The sequence below is a fragment of the Helicoverpa armigera genome, chromosome 31 (genome assembly GCF_030705265.1).
Source record: "Helicoverpa armigera isolate CAAS_96S chromosome 31, ASM3070526v1, whole genome shotgun sequence".
Taxonomy (NCBI): domain Eukaryota; kingdom Metazoa; phylum Arthropoda; class Insecta; order Lepidoptera; family Noctuidae; genus Helicoverpa; species Helicoverpa armigera.
In genome coordinates, this window is record NC_087150.1 from 5489490 (window position 1) to 5508488 (window position 18999).

The 18999-nt window shown below is 38.2% G+C and overlaps 1 protein-coding gene across 3 annotated transcripts in view; it reads right to left on the bottom strand.

Annotated features, from left to right (window-relative positions):
- LOC110382774 (uncharacterized protein) overlaps positions 1-18869 on the bottom strand; it is a 66174-nt gene extending 47305 nt beyond the window's left edge. Inside the window, exons 1-3 of one of the 3 annotated variants that reach the window (XM_064043303.1) lie at positions 18537-18869; positions 16616-16683; positions 15796-15854 (exon numbers count right to left, since the gene is read on the bottom strand). In XM_064043303.1, coding sequence (XP_063899373.1) covers positions 15796-15854; positions 16616-16670 — 114 coding nt within the window. In that variant the 5' untranslated portion in view covers positions 16671-16683; positions 18537-18869. Of the gene's footprint in view, positions 1-12095; positions 12544-15795; positions 15855-16615; positions 16684-18536 lie in introns of those variants that run through there. The other 2 variants (XM_064043301.1, XM_064043302.1) reach the window with 2 other exon arrangements.
- Positions 18870-18999: the final 130 nt, after the last annotated feature.

The window sequence follows — 18999 nt, forward strand, 5'->3', positions numbered from 1 at the left end:
CCAATATTATAGAAGAATTTGATTGTTGAAAGGCGCTAATCTCAGGAGTTAATTATGCGGTTTGAAAAGTACCTTAAGTGTGCAGGACTGACATTTACATGCTCTCCCATGCAAGAATTTACACCTCTCTTTGCGAAAATTATTCAAAACCTACAAAGCGATTTCAACCATTCCCAGAAATGGAACCCGAGAACCCGTGAGCTATGCATCAACTAAACCAACGAACACATCGAGTGAATTCTTATTAACTAAGCTACTAGTTATTTAACTATTATAAACATTTTGTGTGTACATAAACGTATCAACACATAACCAACAGCGTGAATAGCTATCACCAGTGCAATTAGCACAAATCCCCCCGGTATTCACTAATTAGTGCTCCAGTGCCGCAGCGGGATGCATCGCTACCGGCTGATCTTCCAGCTCAATGCATTCCTAGTTAGTTTAGTGTACTTCTTAAGCTTCATACAAATTAACAGCACATTTGTTCGCGAACAAAAAATGTGTGGGCTTTGGCGCAGAGTACGAAAGTAACCGTCCGTCCGTCTGTCTGTCACAGAATTGATTTTAATAAAATTTGGTACAGAGATAGAGTTGACCTTTAGAAAGAACATAGGATAGTTTTTATCCCGGACTTTAAGAGTTCTCTTGGAAACGCGATATAACCGAACTCGACACGTGCGAAGCCGCGGGCGGAAGCTAGTTGTACATAACTCTAAGCCATTTATTTGTACACCTACTCTTTGTGGAATGCAAATAAATAATATGAATGTAATCCGATAAACTTTTTAGTGTGAAACATATTAGTAGATCTGATCAAACTTTCGCAGTCAAAAATAACCACAAAGTTAAGATCACGCCCCATATTTTCTGTGAACTTAAGTAAAACATCAAAAAATACTTTTTATTCGTTTAGGTTCAATCAGTACGAAGCTTCAGAGTTAGTAGTGAATGGTATTGGAAATGGATAGTTGGTAATAAGTTGTGGTTTCTTGATTAACTGCTATTGACTTAAACTAGGTCAGACTTACCTGCGGGACTGAATTCAACTAAACCATATAAGACATCCTTTCATAAGTAATGGAAATGTGCTTTATTTAATCTGAAAAATATAGAGATATATGGGATCCAATATAAGGTATAACGGTTGGAAACAGTTAATGTTTTGGTTACCAAAGATAGCAATTTGACAATAATTTGCAATGCGACGATGTCAAAGTCCTGTCTCTAATTCTCTAGCTTTCAAATGACAACATTGGGGACGGGAACTTCCAGGGAGCTTGCTGAGCCTGAAATTGTCAGACCTCTCAAAAACCCCTCGAGGGGTACAAACCTACGTTATATTCATTCCAATACATACAACAATTTTCACCAAAATCCTAAAACTACATTCCACCCAAATTCTCCCAAATATTATATTTATTACGCCTTAAAGTCAAAGTGCACGTATCAAGGTGACTTTTAGTAACAGAATCCTAAACTAGGCACTAAGCTCAGGATTTAGGCAACACAAGTGCTCGCTACCTGTCCTCCTAGCCTGTGGGGGTGTTGGGGGGTGTCGGGGGGTGTCAGGGGGTGAGGCGGTGACGTCACCGGGAGTTTATTGCGCACTATTTGCACGAGACAAAGTATTGGGGTTCGATTTTTATTTTATTAGTTAACAAATTGACGGGTAATGGAGAGCGTTTCTATTTTTACCCGACTGTTAAGAAGGGTTATGTTTTTAAACGGTTTTATTTAGCTCACCCAGTTTGTTTTATTATTTATTCATTCTTGGGTCAAATTTAGTAATTCAAATTTCACCCCCTTCCTGTCAACCGATTTATCTGAAATTTTGTATACACCTTTAATTACGATGACAATACAATATAGTAATATCAATAACATTGTAAATCCAATATGGCCGCCGGCACAAAATAGCGGATAACGTTGATTTTATCAATCCCATCAATATGGGTATCAAATGAAAGGGCTCAACAAGCAGAATACAATATACTATAAAAAATTGAAATCCAAGATGGCGGCCGCTACAAAATGGCGGATAACGTAGGTTTTATCAATCCCATCAATATGGGTATCAAATGAAAGGGCTCAACAAGCAGAATACAATATACTATAAAAAATTGAAATCCAAGATGGCGGCCGCTACAAAATGGCGGATAACGTAGGTTTTATCAATCCCATCAATATGGGTATCAAATGAAAGTTCTCAACCAGTAGAATACAATGTAATATATAAAATTAAAATCCAAGATGGCGGCCTCTACTTACTAACTTAGGTTCATTTGATACCCATGTTGATGGGTCTCAACAAGTAGAATACAATTTACTATGCAAAATTGAAATCTAAGATGGCCGCCGCTACCAAATGCTGATAACAATTTTTTATCAATCCCACCAATATGGGTATCAAATGAAAGGGCTTCACAAGTAGAAAACTGTCAGTAACTCCAGCGGGGCCCAACAGGGCCAAGGCCTGCCTGAGCTGCGAGATTGTTCGAAAGAGTTACCGCGGCCCTGGTACATAAAAGGCCTACGACGGAACAAAACGGTTCTTAGTCAAGAGTCTGGCACTCCCTCACCGCTGCTGACCCACAGCAGGAGAGGTCATGTGATGATTTTTGGGGTCGTTAAAAAAAAAAGTATCTGGAAGGGATATGTATTGAGGAATTAGATTGTAATAAATTGTCAGGTAAGAGACCGTGTAATAATGATGCACTAAATGAATTAGATAGAATGAGGAATATTCGGTAGGCATTTTCATTAAATACTAAAAACTAGAAAATAAAAAATCGGTAAAAAAACTTTTAAGTTAAACGGTTTTATCTTATGTGCACTGAAAACTAGAAAATAAAAAAATTGTTACTTACCTGTCAACCTACGTAGGTGGTCCCGGTCATATTAGACTAAAATAAAAACGTGGGGCCCCTGTGAAATCCTACCTATGGCAAAGCATATCTTTATACTTTGGTAGATCATGAGCTACGGCTGATTATTGATTGTCAAAATCTCCAGTTACGATTATAGTAAGTCGATGCAATCCACACCTCTAGAAGAGAGTACTACAGCAATAGTTAATGGGCCCCACGTTTTTAGTCTAATATGACCGGGACCACCTACGTAGGTTGACAGGTAAGTAACAATTTTTTTATTTTCTAGTTTTCAGTGCACATAAGATAAAACCGTTTAACTTAAAAGTTTTTTTACCGATTTTTTTATACATATGTTAATGATCTGTCACACTAATATTATAATTTATTTATTTTATTTATTTATTTAAATCAGGCATCAAGGCCCATAGCAAACACTATACATAAATATTATAACATTAAAAATAATATACTAATACATATTTTATATAAACAACTTAAAAACTAAAGCGGAAGTATGTATGTTAGGATGCACAGTTGTTCCTCTTTTAAACAAAAACTACTGGAAGGATTTCGGATGAAATTGGTCAGTAACGTAGAATAATACATAGGCTACTCGTCATCTATTAGCAGGAAGTAGCTTCCTCACGGGACGGAAGCTACTGCAAAATTGTAATAAATTATGATTCTTCAATGGAAGGTCATCATCCTACAAGCAAGGAACAGCACATCCTAGCTAGTATATGTATAGTAAACAGTAATAGCTTGAACACAATGCATGTAAACAGGTTGGTGCACGATACGCATCGCATGCACTCGCGCGACCTCGAGTGAGTCCGGGTCGTAAAGCATGCACCTGTGGTATTGGTGTTAACTCGGTGATGGCTCTCCCTTATTGTATGAGGAAATGGTAGGAGATTTTGGGTAAGTAACAGCCGTACGGACCGACCTATAGGTGACCAATTGGCCATCTTGTTATGATGAATTACGTGACGTTAAATTGGTGACGACTGTCATTTGAATATCTTTGGCAGTCCAGTCGATACCAGTAGTCAGAAGGGTGTCTTAGCAAGGGGTATCGTGTGCTGAGTAGCTGGGTGGATGAGGTCAGATAGGCAGTCGCTTCATGGCAAACTGGTACTCAGCTGCATACAGTTAGACTTTAAGCCGACCCCAAGATAGTAGGCTAAAGCTAGGCAGATGATGATGTAAGTAATGTTTCGTTCATACATTTGACCAGCGTGACATAAATTGCTATTAAAGTTATTTTAACGGGAACTGTTATGATAGTAAGCCTTTATGAAATTGAAGTAATTTCGCCAACATAAAAGGGAATGTTCGTGACTGCAATACGCCAGTGACTAGTGCATCCCAACTACATTAATATTCTGAGAATCAAATAATTTATGATCGAGTATATAATGGCGCTCAGTTCAAAGCGACTAATATAGGTCGCTGTCTATCGATCACCCCACTTCTTTATCGAAACTTATATTTAACTGGCTCCACACAGCTAGAGAGGGTACCACTTCGCACACTCGGACAAAAAGTACTCTATGGATTTGTTAGATTCATTTATCTAGAAAGGCCATAGAGCACTTTTTGTCCTGTTTTGTGGTATGAAAACTTAAATAATTTTCAAATCAGACCAATATTCTAATCTGATGAGAGTAACAGGAAAGGGCTTTAATTAATTTTATTACTTTTCCAAGGAAACAGAATCTGTACAGCTTAAAACACCAATCACTTAGTATCTAAGATTAGTTTAGTGAGATGGTGCGTCATTCATAATTGATTAAGTTTTTTCTACTTCTAATGCCTTCTTGAGTTTGGGTGGTAAAGCTAATATTTTTTGTCCTAAATTAATATAAGACGGAGGTCAGTCCGTGACCTCGGTGATATACTACGGGCTACTGACCTCAACTGTTCAGTTTTTATGTGCACATGTCGCGAACATATCCTTTAACACCTTTTTACTTGGCCAGAAGACTTTTTTTTTTGATATTTTTGCAATTAGGAACAAGCATGAAAATATGGAGAGAAAATTGGACGCCTTTTTTTGGGAAATCATCAGATGACGGCACCCGCTGTGTGTGCAGCGCTCGGGAGTGTCAGACTCTTACTGACTAAACCCACCATGTTCCTTTTGAAGCCCTTTATATACCAGCGCCGCGGTAATGAGCGCGAATTATCCATTAGGGACGTTTTTATCTGGGAGCAGGAAGTGATATTCTTAGGAAACAAGTGAACCCGCAGCAAATCCCTAGTCTAGAACTACACGTGCAGGTAACATGACACATTCGCTAAAGGTTAACACCAATGTATATTTTGGAATAAGATTAAAAGGTACCTCTCGGGTGTATTTTGAAACGACCTAAATATACAGACCTTTGGCTTTGCAATAATCTCTCACCCGTGGCGGGTATAATTATAGATAACCGCATGTTGTGTTTTCATCGACACGTATTCACTAATCTGTTGTTCTTTATAATCTATCCATTCATGTAGCCTGTCCCAACTATGTTGGGGTCGGCTTCCAGTCTAACCGAATGCGGCTGGGTACCAGTGTGTTATAATGAGTGTTCCTGTGTCTGCTCAAATGCACTATAATATGTCCTGTAAGTTGGCTGATCTCCTTCTATGAAAACCGTGGCCGATAATCGGCTAGGCGGATATCAAGCGACTACCTATCTGACCTCTTCAACACAATCACAATCACAACCAATCTTGCCCTCGGCATGACTGGTTTCCTGACTCACTTAATATCTAGACTAGTTTGTTTATAACCCAAAGGCTCCGAAACTAATCAACCGAATTGAAAAAATTCTTCACTGTTGGAAAGCTACACTCCCCGAGTGACGTAGGCTATATTTTACCCAGGTACGGAAATTAAAGTAAGAAAGTAGTTTCAACGTGATGCAAGTGAAACGGTAGGAAACAGGTAAGTTCAGAATAAGGGTGTATGTAAGTAAAGGCTTCATTACATTGGCGCAGTGAGTCGACACTGGCACAATGCGACGCGCCGGGGCGTATTTACAGTATATACATGGCTAGTACGCAAGCGTGTGAAACTAGTCGCGAATAGATTGGAATTCACTTTTTATACAAAGTCTTCCGATGTATACAGCAGCAGTACGCAAATACTCGCATATATTTTGTAGTGGCCAAAGTAACTTGCTTTGTTCCATAATATACAGTGCTAGTCCGCATGCAAACTAATCGTGTATACACTGGAATAGGCGCGAAAAACTTTACGATTCCAATCTATTCGCGAGCAGTTGCACGCTGCCATTTTGATTTAAACACGACCTAGCATTTAATGTTAATTTAAATATTAATAATGCTCGTAAATTCAATTTCTTTTTGTATATTTTTTAAACAAGTTGATTTTTTATGGGAAATATAAGTGCAGCCACAAAATTATTTATTGAACACATGATTAAGCTTCTAATTTTACAACATTATTTATACATTGTCATCTAATTTACTAACTGGGCCTCGTTTTTAGTATATTGCCATTTATAACCTTCAATTAAAAAACATTGTATTAAAAATTGAAGTTAGTGACGAAAACGAACCGCTGCAAAACCGACTCCACGTAGTCTTGTCTGCCCTACCCCTAGAGTGCAATTCAAAACCGCGTAGGCGCGGAGGGGCGAGGCGGCCTGCGAGCTGAGCCGCAGGTAGTTTTAACGCTCGCCGCCGCGGCTGAGGTTGGCCGGCTGAGCCGGCCAGCAAGCCGAAGCTGCGGTGGTGAGCGTGAAAACCATCTGCGACGATAAGCTCGCATGGGACCGCCGGAGCCCCGCAGCACCGGAGCCGTCACAGAAGCGATGCTTGTTGCATGTTGCTTGCTTACATTTTAAACGTACTGAGTAAAAAATTAGAAGCTAATTAAATATATTTTATGGTGTCATTTAAAAGCATTTTAGAAGTTTACTGTTAGAATGCATGCTACAAATTTAGATGCTAAAAAATAACCATCATGCTGAGTTGTATTTAGAGTGGTTTACTTAGAAGATACTAGTGGCTAACATAGTATTATTTAGATGCTCGTTAATTATGGCTGACTTAGTAATTTAGAAGGCAACATACATTTTTGCGGGCGAATAATGATATTAAAAAGAAGCCTGTTTAATTAGCACCCATTTTTTATAAACAAACTCAGATTCAAAAGCCTTTTTTATTTAATGGTTTACCTAATATTAATTTTGTATAGTTAAATTTGACGTGTATACATTGGAATGATGCATGTGCACGTCTAAGCTACGAATTATACTCGAGCAGTACGCAAAATTCGTGTATACTTTGAAATCACAAATTAAAAAACAGCATTACAAAATATCAGCGAGCAGTTTCCTATGGATGCGTTTTGGCTATGTACACTCTGTAAATACGCCGCGCCGGGTCAAGGGCGAGCCGAGTGGAGCGGAACAGCTGCCAACTGCCAACTCACTGCACCGGGAAGACGCCTGCACTTGCTAAACTAGTGGGCACTACTCCGTGTTCCCGGATAAAATGCAGCCTAAAGGCTTCTTTGATAAATGGGCTTTCTGACACAGAAATAATTTTTAAAATCGGACCAGTTGATCCTAGATTAGCGCGCTCAAACAAACTCGTTAGCTTTATAATTGACTACATAGTTGTTTTACCGCGGTATCACCCGCGTCCCGGAAGAACTTCTGTCCGGAATTGGATAAAATTGTAGACCTAGTGACAAGGTCTATAATTTTTTGGAGATATTGTAGCTTTCCGTCAGTCAAAAATATTTTCATTCGATTCAGTAGTTTCGAAGCATTTAAGGTACATAGAAGATTACGTAAGTGCGACAGAGCAACAATGATTATTGAGCACTTAAAATTGAGTGTCCTTTCAGTTTTCAGCCGTAAAACCTTAATACCGCTATATAAAGAACGTGAATAGTACATTTGCAGTACAGAACCATTTCCTAGGAAAAGCTTGAAACAAACGTGAAAAGCTAGTACACATTTTGGATGATACAGCTCCAAATGGCATGCTAATATTATTCGCGACGTGTTGGCGTGTTGCTATGCGACACTAGCAGACTGAAAAATACTGAAGGATTTTCGTTACCTAGTTTTATTCTAGGCAATACCATATTTTAAAGTACTTTTTTAACTGGTAAAGTGATAGTCTTACTGACGATAAATTAAGAGAAAGCAACGCTTAGCGCTGTTGCTATGTGGATGGGTGACCATCTCTGTCGTGTTTCAGAAGGCTTAAATTGGTCCAGGCTATCATTTGGACATCTTTCAGTCGCGTCTAGAAGTCGTTACAGGTTAGAAGCCTGAGGGCCTTACTACAAAAACTTTAAACCCTGTTTTACACTTGTCTAATAAAATTTTGGCTGCAAAATGAACCTTATGTCAACGTCATAATTTGTCATTTTTTTAGACAAGGCATAAACTGACGTTTAAAAGTTTTTGTGGTAAGACGGTAAGGGCCTTACTACAAAAACTTTAAACCCTGTTTTACACTTGTCTAATAAAATTTTGGCTGCAAAATGAACCATATGTCAACGTCATAATTTGACATTTTTTTAGACAAGGCATAAACTGACGTTTAAAAGTTTTTGTGGTAAGACGGTAAAAGTCTGGCAATCAACTTAAATAGGGTTGTCCGGGTAAATAGTTAGTTTATAAGGACCACATAGTCAGTCCCGGAATTCGACCTGAAAATAGTTGGGGAAAGGCTAGGCAGATGATAATTCTAGCTAAGTAATCATAGAGCTACCTATTCAACAAGGCCATATAATATTGTAAAGCGGTACAATATCAGGCAACATGAAAAGATAGCTAATATTTTTAGCGTTAGTGGCGGGCGGCCGCGGGGTGGGAGGACGCAGGGAGAGGGGCGGAGGGGTGGTATCTAGGACATCGGCGTGTCCTTGCAAAGGTCAGCAGTTTTGCGCATCTGTTAAACATGCATGAAGGTGGAACACAGAGGTGCTTGTTTATAGTTCCTACTGTTGAAGGAAAAGTTTTGGGAGAGATTACAATGGTCCCGGAACACTACCCTTTCTAATACTAAAAAGCGAAAGCTAGCAAGTACTTACCTACTGACAAGGAAACTACAGAACAGTTTTACTAACACACAAAATAGGCAAAAATAGCTTAGAAACTGAAAAAGGAAATAAGCTAGCCTTTATATGGGTGCGGGAAATTATTCCCGCGTGACCGTGAATTGATTGATATGTGGAGGATGATGAAGAATGAAGATAGGCTTTTTATCCTAGTGCTCGAAGTACGATAGGGACGAAATTGATTGACAGAGGTGGTAATGTGGTGATGAAGCCGTAGTTTATTTATCCGGGTGCAAAAAGTAGGACTCAAGACATGCGAGTCAAAAACCGCTGGCGGAAGCTAGCGTCTACTATATGGCATCATGAGGATATAAGAAACAGCAGAATTAACATATGTCTAGCGTTACACGGCTGTCGAGCACTGATAGTGAAATCCTTGTGTACTCTATGGCTCTATGTAGTCAAGGTTCTCTAACTAGGCTACTAACATTACAGTGGGGGTTGACATCATACAGCAGTGAATAATATATTATACTCGAACTTACTTCAGTTTCAGGTCGTGGATTCTATTTTTAGGAGGAGTCATTGATTTTCACGGTTTAAATACAATGTAACTACATCATGTAAAGTTATGTTTGAATATAACTGTCACACGCACATCATAGGTTTTGTCAAATATGTTTACCGCTCTGAAGTTGGCTACTAGTGATTGCAACAGTCAAATAAATGTGTGAACAAAACAATACCTACTCAAATATCTAACAGGGTCCATAATTGTTTCTTTTAATTTTACCCACCAGCCTGTACACATTATGGAATGCAATAAAGTTATTGAGTATTGAGTATTGAAAACGAATACGGTATTATACATGTGAATGTAAGTCTGTCTCTCTGTTCAGCTTACAAGACAAAATTACTTATTTAACAGATAAAAATGAAATATAGTCCACACATATTACACTACAGCCTAAGAAAGAACAAAAGTTAGGTAGGTACTTTTTATCAGAGTGCAGGAAATAGTTCCCTTGACAACACAGGTAATAGCCACAGGGAACAGTTAATCTACATATACATACATACTGCCATACACATATTCATATGTACCTATTTAACTGTGCTGATGACCTAGGTTTCTAGCCAGAACTTTATAGTCTATGGCTTGCATAACATGAGGACTACATTTATATTGTTAAAATGTGGTCACTGTAGACTATTGTAGTTCACTTATTGGGAACTACACAATGCTTGCAGTAACTATAATAAATCATATTGTAGTCTAGTAAGGGGTACCACAAGGCTATTCAATTGATATTCTATTGTTTTTATTGCTGTCATAAAATAGTTTTTAACTCTTTCCTTTCCTCAAAGAGTGATGTGGTAAATCCCAGAGTTTATTTCAATAGGAAGATTTGAATAGCGACTTATAAGTTTTTTAACCAAAAAAGTGTGTTTGTAAAAAGAGTGGTGTTACATACAAGTTTGATCACTATGTATGTTTTTCAGATGCACTATACCTAGATAGTTTCTTGCTTTATACATCTTTCATCGGAATTAGCTCAATAGTTTTAAAGTAATTCTTCATTAATTACAATAACAGACAGTAATTGATAGTTTGTATGTAAGGTGTAATCCAACAGAATGACTGAACTAAAACTTCTTTCACTGTTCATAAAACTAACAATATCATCCTCTGAGCTTTTTTCTCAACTATGTTGGGGTGGCTTCCAGTCTAACCGGATTCAGCTGAGTACCTTGGTTAGACTGGTGTCAAACTTACTGGCTTCTGGCTACCCGTAAGGACTGCCAAAGATGTCATAAACCTAACAATACTGATATATTAAATTTACCTTACAATTAAATACTCATACTTATTACATTAACAACACCATAGTAGGGCAAGTTAATTATTAATACTATGCAAACTATGTGCAAGTATTTAGAGTCGGGGCAATGTGTGTGTAGTTGTGGTGTGGGGATCAATATCACCTGACACCCGACACTCTGATTATTGCATTTGCTGTACAGTCGACCACATCGGTACAATATTAACATAGTCTTATCATCTGCCTAGCCTTTTCAAAATGTATGTTGGGCTTGATGCAGCTGAGTACCAGTGTGCCACAAGGAGCGACTTCCTCTCTGAATCCCTAAACCCTGGGCAACACAATATCCCCTGGTAAAACTGGTCAGACTTTCTGACTTCTGACTATCTGTAACAACTGCCAAAGATATTCAACTGACCACCAGGGCCCACCAATTTAACAATCCATCTGAAGCATGGAATGCAACAGTTAAGTGATTTTTGTACTTTTCTGATGTGTGTTATTTTGTTATGTAGATCTTTAAAGATAAAGATAAATTTATTTGCAAATATGGGTACAGCACAGGTTATACGGATACATTTTAACGGTTCAGCCATATTTTGCCATGAAGGCATGCAAATTTTAATACTAAGTACTAATTAATAATAATAATTTGGCTTTGGCAGCACAGAACCGGGGATTGTCCTTGGGTACATTTACTTAACGCTTACTGAATATCTTAGCATATCAGATATGTGTGAATGGATTGTTTTGCTGACTGTACAGTGGTTTGCAGTGGTTTTGTACTGATGTTATTGGATTACCCGTGTGGTGATTTCAATGTTGACTGTGTTTATTTTGTTCATCTAGTTTTTTTGTGATACTCTTTTCTACCTACCAACATATCTCACAGTCCTATGGAAACACATTTTAAAAGATATAGTTAATTTTCCTGTTCATATTATTATGGGTCAATAATTATAAGTAGCTCAGTAGGTCAAAGGTTTTAATACTATAGATTAGTGGTTTTCTATTGTTGTTTTTCTTCTCAATCGTATTGAAAATGTTTACAAGACCTGAAAATATGTTTTAAGTTATGCAAATTACATCTTCAACACATTCAAAACTGGAATTCAATGTTGTCTATCAAAATAAAAGTAGAAGTGTTCAAAAAGGAGGCTATTTTCGAAAGTAAATCGTAGAACATTAAAACTCGTATCCAGTTCCGTGTGTCGCTTACAAAAACATTGCCGAGGCTTTTTAGTGTAAAACAAAAATAATTCTTATCAAACGTTACCCAAAACAATAAGGTACATATTAAATTATTAATTAATTATGATTAATAATTAGCAGATTTGTCAACAAATCCGCGCGAAATACCTCGAGCAAATTCAAAAATGGAACGCCGAAAGCCGTTGACGTCACGCTGCATTACCGTCTAAATGTAGGTCATCTCCGATGCACACAGACGACACAAACCACCGATCCCACTAGCCCAGCGCTGGACACCGACCCACTGGGCAGCCTGGGCTAGCTGGGCAACGTGGGCAAACACACACACACAAACACCGCACTGTTAGCTCGTAACTTCACAATAATACTAATACAACACACTTTTCCGTTGCGAAACACTTCGGAAACCGGTTTGGACACCACCTTGTGCACTCTCAAGCTATCACTGAACAGTATTTCGGTAATTATCTCGGGATATTTGCTTTAATTACTGTTGTATTTGTATTGGAAATGTAAGACGGAGTTTATTTTGATGTGAACGCGAGCGGCGAGCGGCCGCCGAGTGACGTAGCGCGCCGCGGAATGGCGCATTTGACGTGGGGATACCACTTCGGTAACATAGTTTACCACTTTGTAGTGGCACTAATTTTATTTGTTTTTTGGGCTAGAAGCTGATGTTTACTGATATCTGAAAAACATTAATATCAAAAATATTTTATTTCTTGATGATTTAATTGATTAGGAACCATGTATGGCATTTAGCTCAACAAAAATCACATTTAAATGTTACTGATACTGAAAGATAATACTGCCTTTACATTCCGTATAAATCTCTATATTTAAAAGTAATGTGCAAATTATAGTTGTTGTAATAATTAAAATGTCAGATTTGTTTAAAAAAATACATTTACATAACTATTTAACAGATAAATTAAACATTAATAAAAACAATTATATAAACACCTCAATTAAAACTTCTCCCACAACCAGTCCAAAATGCAACCACTGGCAACATTATAACAAATGTCATTGGTTTACCGGCAGCGGTACCACGAGCGACCATCTCAACAGAATACCATTAGCGCGACACTTGCGTGAGGACGTTAGAACTCGCACTTGATTGCCCAGCGGGTGAACACTATCGAAGGTCAATTAACATCGCAAATTGTCTAATAAAAGAACGTCGTAACAATAAACGTACGGTACTCGCTAGTTAAACGTGATAACGCACGTTTTGTTTCTAAAAGTGAGTCAAAGCGGACTCGATCTTATCCTTCTTATATTTTTTTTACGGAAGTATCCCTGTCCGTTCCGTTATGCGTTTAAAGATAAAATTATTGAACCCTAGTTTTAAAAGCAAGGATTTAGGTCATAGAAAATTCAAATCTAGGTTACGTAGTACTTAATAGGTAATCTATGCTTAGGGGTAAGAAGGGTTTTGGTACTCGAAGTCAAAGCTTAAAACAGAAATAAGCAACGATCTATGTACTACAAATGTTCTATTAACTTTGCGGTGCTCGCTAATGAAAGTCCTATCTCGCTACGTTGTGAAGAAGGGAATCAGTTTTAATTAGCAAGAAGTTTTGTAAAGATGCTCTTGTAAAATGCAATTTGTGCGGCGTAGGGCTGCCTCTAGCGGTAGCGGACATAATTAGTTCCGAGTATGCGATTGAAATGTATGTATAAATAGGAACCACTTTATATAGTTTTAATATGAGCGTGAGAAATAATTAATTATACTTTAGAAATTCGAAGAGTAGGTACAATTGATTAGAAAGCACACGTGCAAACGGTCTCCTCTTAACAATTTTAGCATAGTATAAAATGCGTCTAGTAGATTATCGACTAGTATCTATGCCGAATATCTAATATCATCTCGATCAGTAAAGCGGTTTTTGGCGTGATTTTGTAACACGTGCATTTAGTTCTTGTATATTAGAAAAAAAAGTAAGGATTATAGCCAAATCATAAACATCCTTCTTTATTCCGGAAAACACCTAAAAATGCAAACTTCTTTTTGGACTAACACGTAGTGCAGCGTATTCATATTAGTGTGAATTTTGTGCGACAGTTAGTGCAAGCACGTCCGTTTGTGTTAGTTTATTCAGCGCCACTCGCGGTCACACCACATATAGGTCACTTCGTTATGTCCTAGCTTTGACCTGCAGACTAGATATTATATTATTTTATAACTAGCTGTTAAAAAAGGTGGTTCCACCCGCTTCCTGATGGAACTACGTCGGGCACCCTGTTGAAAAGCAGCTTACTTCTTGGGTCCTTTCTTAAGCATATAGCTTAGACTTTGCATACATCGGTTCAGCTCAGCAGTTTTGGGGTGAAAGCCGGACGCTGAGTTCGAGTTTATAATATTAGTAAAGATATGTGGACGGTGAGGTCGCAGCTCGCGTGTCGCTTTGTTTCATATTTATTCGATTTCAAAATTAGCTCTAGACTCTAGACCTTAATAAGGTCTTAATATACGGTGCATTAGACTTTCATAGTGAACTATATTTCATCCACATCTACGTTCCGAAGGAAGGAACTGTGCACCCGGTTACAAAATTGACTCAACAACCTTTCGCCTTATATGAGGAAATCTCATATAGAGTCTTGAGGAAATCTCACAAAAACGAATCAATCTAGCTAACTCAAAGGGGCCATCTTGTGAAATGGGATTATAACATTGGCGCCCACGTTTTGAGGTCCGACACAAAACTCTTTCTTTCCTACAAACTTATGAGTCGCACCGCGTCGCTCACGTGCGCTAAGTACCGGGCTCGGTTGCATCATATTATAACTGTCAACTGTCATACTACCTATTATGGCTTGAATTCATTACGAAACTGATATTATTGATGACTTAAATGGGTGCTCTTTTGTGCTGTCAATTAATAGCTTTCCCACTCTGAACTTGGCTTCTGTTGATCGTACATTGTGCAACATCAAAACGTATGAAAAAAACATTGCGCATGCGTGAGGCGGCACAGTTATTTGACGAGAGAGAACTATGGGTATTGGTAGATAGACTAATTACTAAACTCCCTAAAAGACAATAAAGGCTTCTCTTTATCCGGGCATAAGAAGATCATTCAATCCCTACTAAAGTAAATTCTCAGTCTCTCTACCATAGTTTCACGTCAAAACTACTGAACCAAATTAGGTAGGCACACAGATACTCTAGTCTAGGGAGAAAAGATATAAGCTATTCTTTTACCCTGTTGTTGAAAATGGTTCTGCTGGGTCGTGAGTACAACCGAAATAAATAGCTAGTTATTTATATAAATAAGCTATTAATTAGCGGTGCACCCCATTGGCCTGGGCGGAGTGCAGGAGGAAGGGGCACACATCACACAAATAGCGCCTCGTAGTTAATGGCGGTAACATATTACTTCCTGTTACCGATGCACTGTACACTGTAGTGCAGTATCGCATCTCTTTTTGTAGCATCAAAGTTTAAGGGGTATATTGGGCAATCATTTGCGTAAATGAGGAAATTGATTACAGTAGAAAATTGGGTTATCAAGACTCTGTCATCTGCTGTTTTATTGTAATCAGAATTCAATCCTTTTATGTTATCCGATGATGTGTCACCGTCAAAGAGGCAGTACTAGAGACACATGTTCACATATTTTTCGAAGAATAAAGTTTTATGTCCAAGAGTGGATGATTATTGCCGGCATCGAAGACTTTTTTGGCTTGGCGTAAGCTGGAAAATAGTACGCTTACTTTGCTATTAGCATTACACAAACAAAATAATATTCCTGGGCACTTGTCACTTAATTACTAGTTCCACTACAAAAGACATGTTAGTTCAACATGATATAAAGCATGATAGTCATGAGCCTACCTCGTCGAGCTGGCTGAGCGAGGAGCGACTGCCCCACTCGTCCCACGTCTCGCGCTCGCCTGCAACAATACACCAACATCATACTAGCTGACGGGATAACCCCATAACCAGGTACAAAGTATGCCTATAGCTTTCTTTCATAAATGAGCTATCTAAGGGTACATTTAAATACGTGCGGGGTCCAGCGACTCGCGCATGTATCAAAGAAAAATACCCACCCGCGTGCTCTGTTGTGTGCACGCGCGTCACTTGCGCATGTGAACTTGCTCCAGCTACATGCACCGTGTAAATGCACCCTAACTTTGAAATATTTTTTTTAAGATTTAAAAAGAATTCAGACCAGAAGGGCCTAGGGATATTGGAGGAACAGATACAGATACACGAGAGGTACATAACAAAGCACATAAGGGAGTGTAGTTGGGAGTACATAGGAGTGGTAGTGGGAGTACATAAGGGTAAGAGCAGTGTAGATACGAGTACATAGGAGTAGTATATAAGGGAGAATATAATGGTAGTGTAGTTGGGACTACATAGGAGTGGTATATAAGGGCGTACATAAGGGTAGTGTAGTTGGGAGTACATAGGAGTAGTATATAAAGGAGTACATAAGTGCAGTGTAGATGGGAGTACATGGAAGTGATATTTAAGGGAGTACATAAGGGTAGTGTAGTTGGGAGTACATAGGTAAAATACTGGTACACAGCTGCATGCAGTTTGACTAGAAGCTGACCCCAACTTAGTTGGGAAAAGGCTCAGGAGAAGAAGAAGTAGAGCAAGGGCCTACAGTTCAGTACACATAGTATCTGAAAGCACTACGTACAGTAGCTGGCCTCGCTGCTGGCCTCCATACTGAGGCGTGTGCCCGCCGCCTGCATCACGCACTGCGCTCTGAAACAAATACACATTGTTACATTGTACAGTTCCATGGAAAACACAGTAAAGGTACATTGCCTAAATAAGTATTCTTTTACAGAGAGGAGCTATGAAGATAAAAGTCACATTATTATAAATAGCTGTTTCTCATGGTTTCACGCACTTCCTGGGGAAACCAGTTCCCATATTTGGACAAAATATGACCTATGTCATCTGAGGATACCATAGATTTCCATCAGTGAAAGATTTTTTCAAATCAGTTCTGTAGTTTCAGAGCCTTTAGTAAAAACAAACAAATAAAAATATCTTTTCACTTTAAATATTTTAATTTAATTTAATTTTTAATTTTAATTTTAATAATTTATTTTATTGTTTACAAGGACCGGATTATACATAGAGTGAATACAATTGGCACATAAGAGTAAAACAAAATCCAGTAAGCGGGTGAAGCGCTGTACTCCTAAATAGGCTACTGAGTAACCTGAGCTTAGGAGAAACAGGACCGATCCCGATTATACAATATACATATGGAGGTCTTATATGGCAAATGACGTGGTACAGTTTATAATTAGGTATACTATCCCAGTAACAATAACTTGCATGCAGAAAATAAAGAAGCATGCGGAAAATAAAGAAAAATGAAAGACATTACAAATAGGTAAATTTTGGGTGTGTCGGTGAGTGTGTGTGTGTGTGTGTGTGGTGACTGTGTGTGTGTGTGTGTGTGGTGAGAGTGTGTGTGTGTGTGTGTGTCGGTATGTGTGTGTGAAATTATATTAATGTGGGTGGTTACCTTAGGAAGTCTTCGGTTTCATCATAATTGAGTGTAGATAGGAACAAGCGGACGGTTTTCTTACAGTTAAAAATAGTAGATCCGTAAATTGTTTGTTTTTCATTTATTTTATTATATAGTGACGGACCAAGATAGGGGAAGAATTTTTTTATAAACTTTTTTCGGACCGACGGAACAGAGCAGATATTATTTTTGCGGCGTTTGGTTATCTTTAGATAGGGTGTTTTTAAATGTTGCAATAGGATAGTGTGTAGGATAAATTGCTGTCTTACATTGAGTAGGTTGCAGGCTTTGTACAATTCAGAAGTAGGGAAACGTATAGGCCTGAAAGTTGCGACTTTTAGTATAGCTCTGTGGGCGATCTCTAGAGGTTTTAGAGTGGTTTTTGCGGCTCCACCCCAGCAGGAGATACAATAAGTCAGAACTGATTGGCATAGGGCAAAATATACGTTACGAATAATTGCAGGGTTAGCTACATGACGCAACGTCTTAAATATATAAATCAGTTTGCGTATCCGGTTGGTGAGAGTCGAAATATGTGTTTTAAAATTAAGATTTTTGTCCAACAAAATGCCAAGATATTTAATTTTTTCCACTGAATTCAGGTCAGGACATTGGCATTGGTTTTGGATAGAACAAGAGTGCGCTTTTAAAGAAATAGAGATACTTGATTGAGTGGTGTTACTGATAGAAAAGATAACAAAATTGGTTTTAGTAGCATTTAGAGTCAGTGTGTGTGACAGGAGCCATTTCGTAATGGTATTATATTGAATAAAATATGTGCAGTTAATGTTGTGCATTTTCGATATTTGGGAAATAAAATTTACTACTTTTAAATCAGCACTTCTCATTAAAGTGACCGATACTACAGGCAAACTCTTTGTAACACTAAAATAATATTTACATAAGTATTACTCAGTATTGTATCTGTAACACTACTAGACTGTGGTAACAACGAGACAATATTGAGATCATAGCATTAGATCTACATGATTTAAGAATATTTAGACCTAAACAGTAACATTTAAACTTCTTCAGATCTAGTTCTATAAGAATCTAACAGCATTATACTCACATGGCTCCTACTTCATATTCGTGACTCGCACTGCACTTGCACTCACTGCACACCGCACGGGGACATCGTGAATCACTGACACATTCACTTGCACGATAGTTTCACTGCCTTTTACTTCAGTTTTCATCCAAAAATAGACCGAACCACCGCCACATACGCCCTTACACTCTGACGCCCAGAACTCGCGAGTTACGACACAGACGCGGCCGAACTTGACACACAGCGACACACAGATGATGTGTGACACGGTTTTAATTCACAATTAATTCAATATAATTACTGTTTGTGTTATAAATGAAAGAGTTCATTGTACCCTGTGTTTACAATATACTGTCAAAGTGTCAAATCGATCACGGGTGAGTGCGTTCCGTTTTACGTTAACGAGTTGTGAAGATGGCCATGCTTTAGTAAATTCAAGTAGGTTAATTTAAAATAAGAAATAGTTTACAACCAGATAAATTAA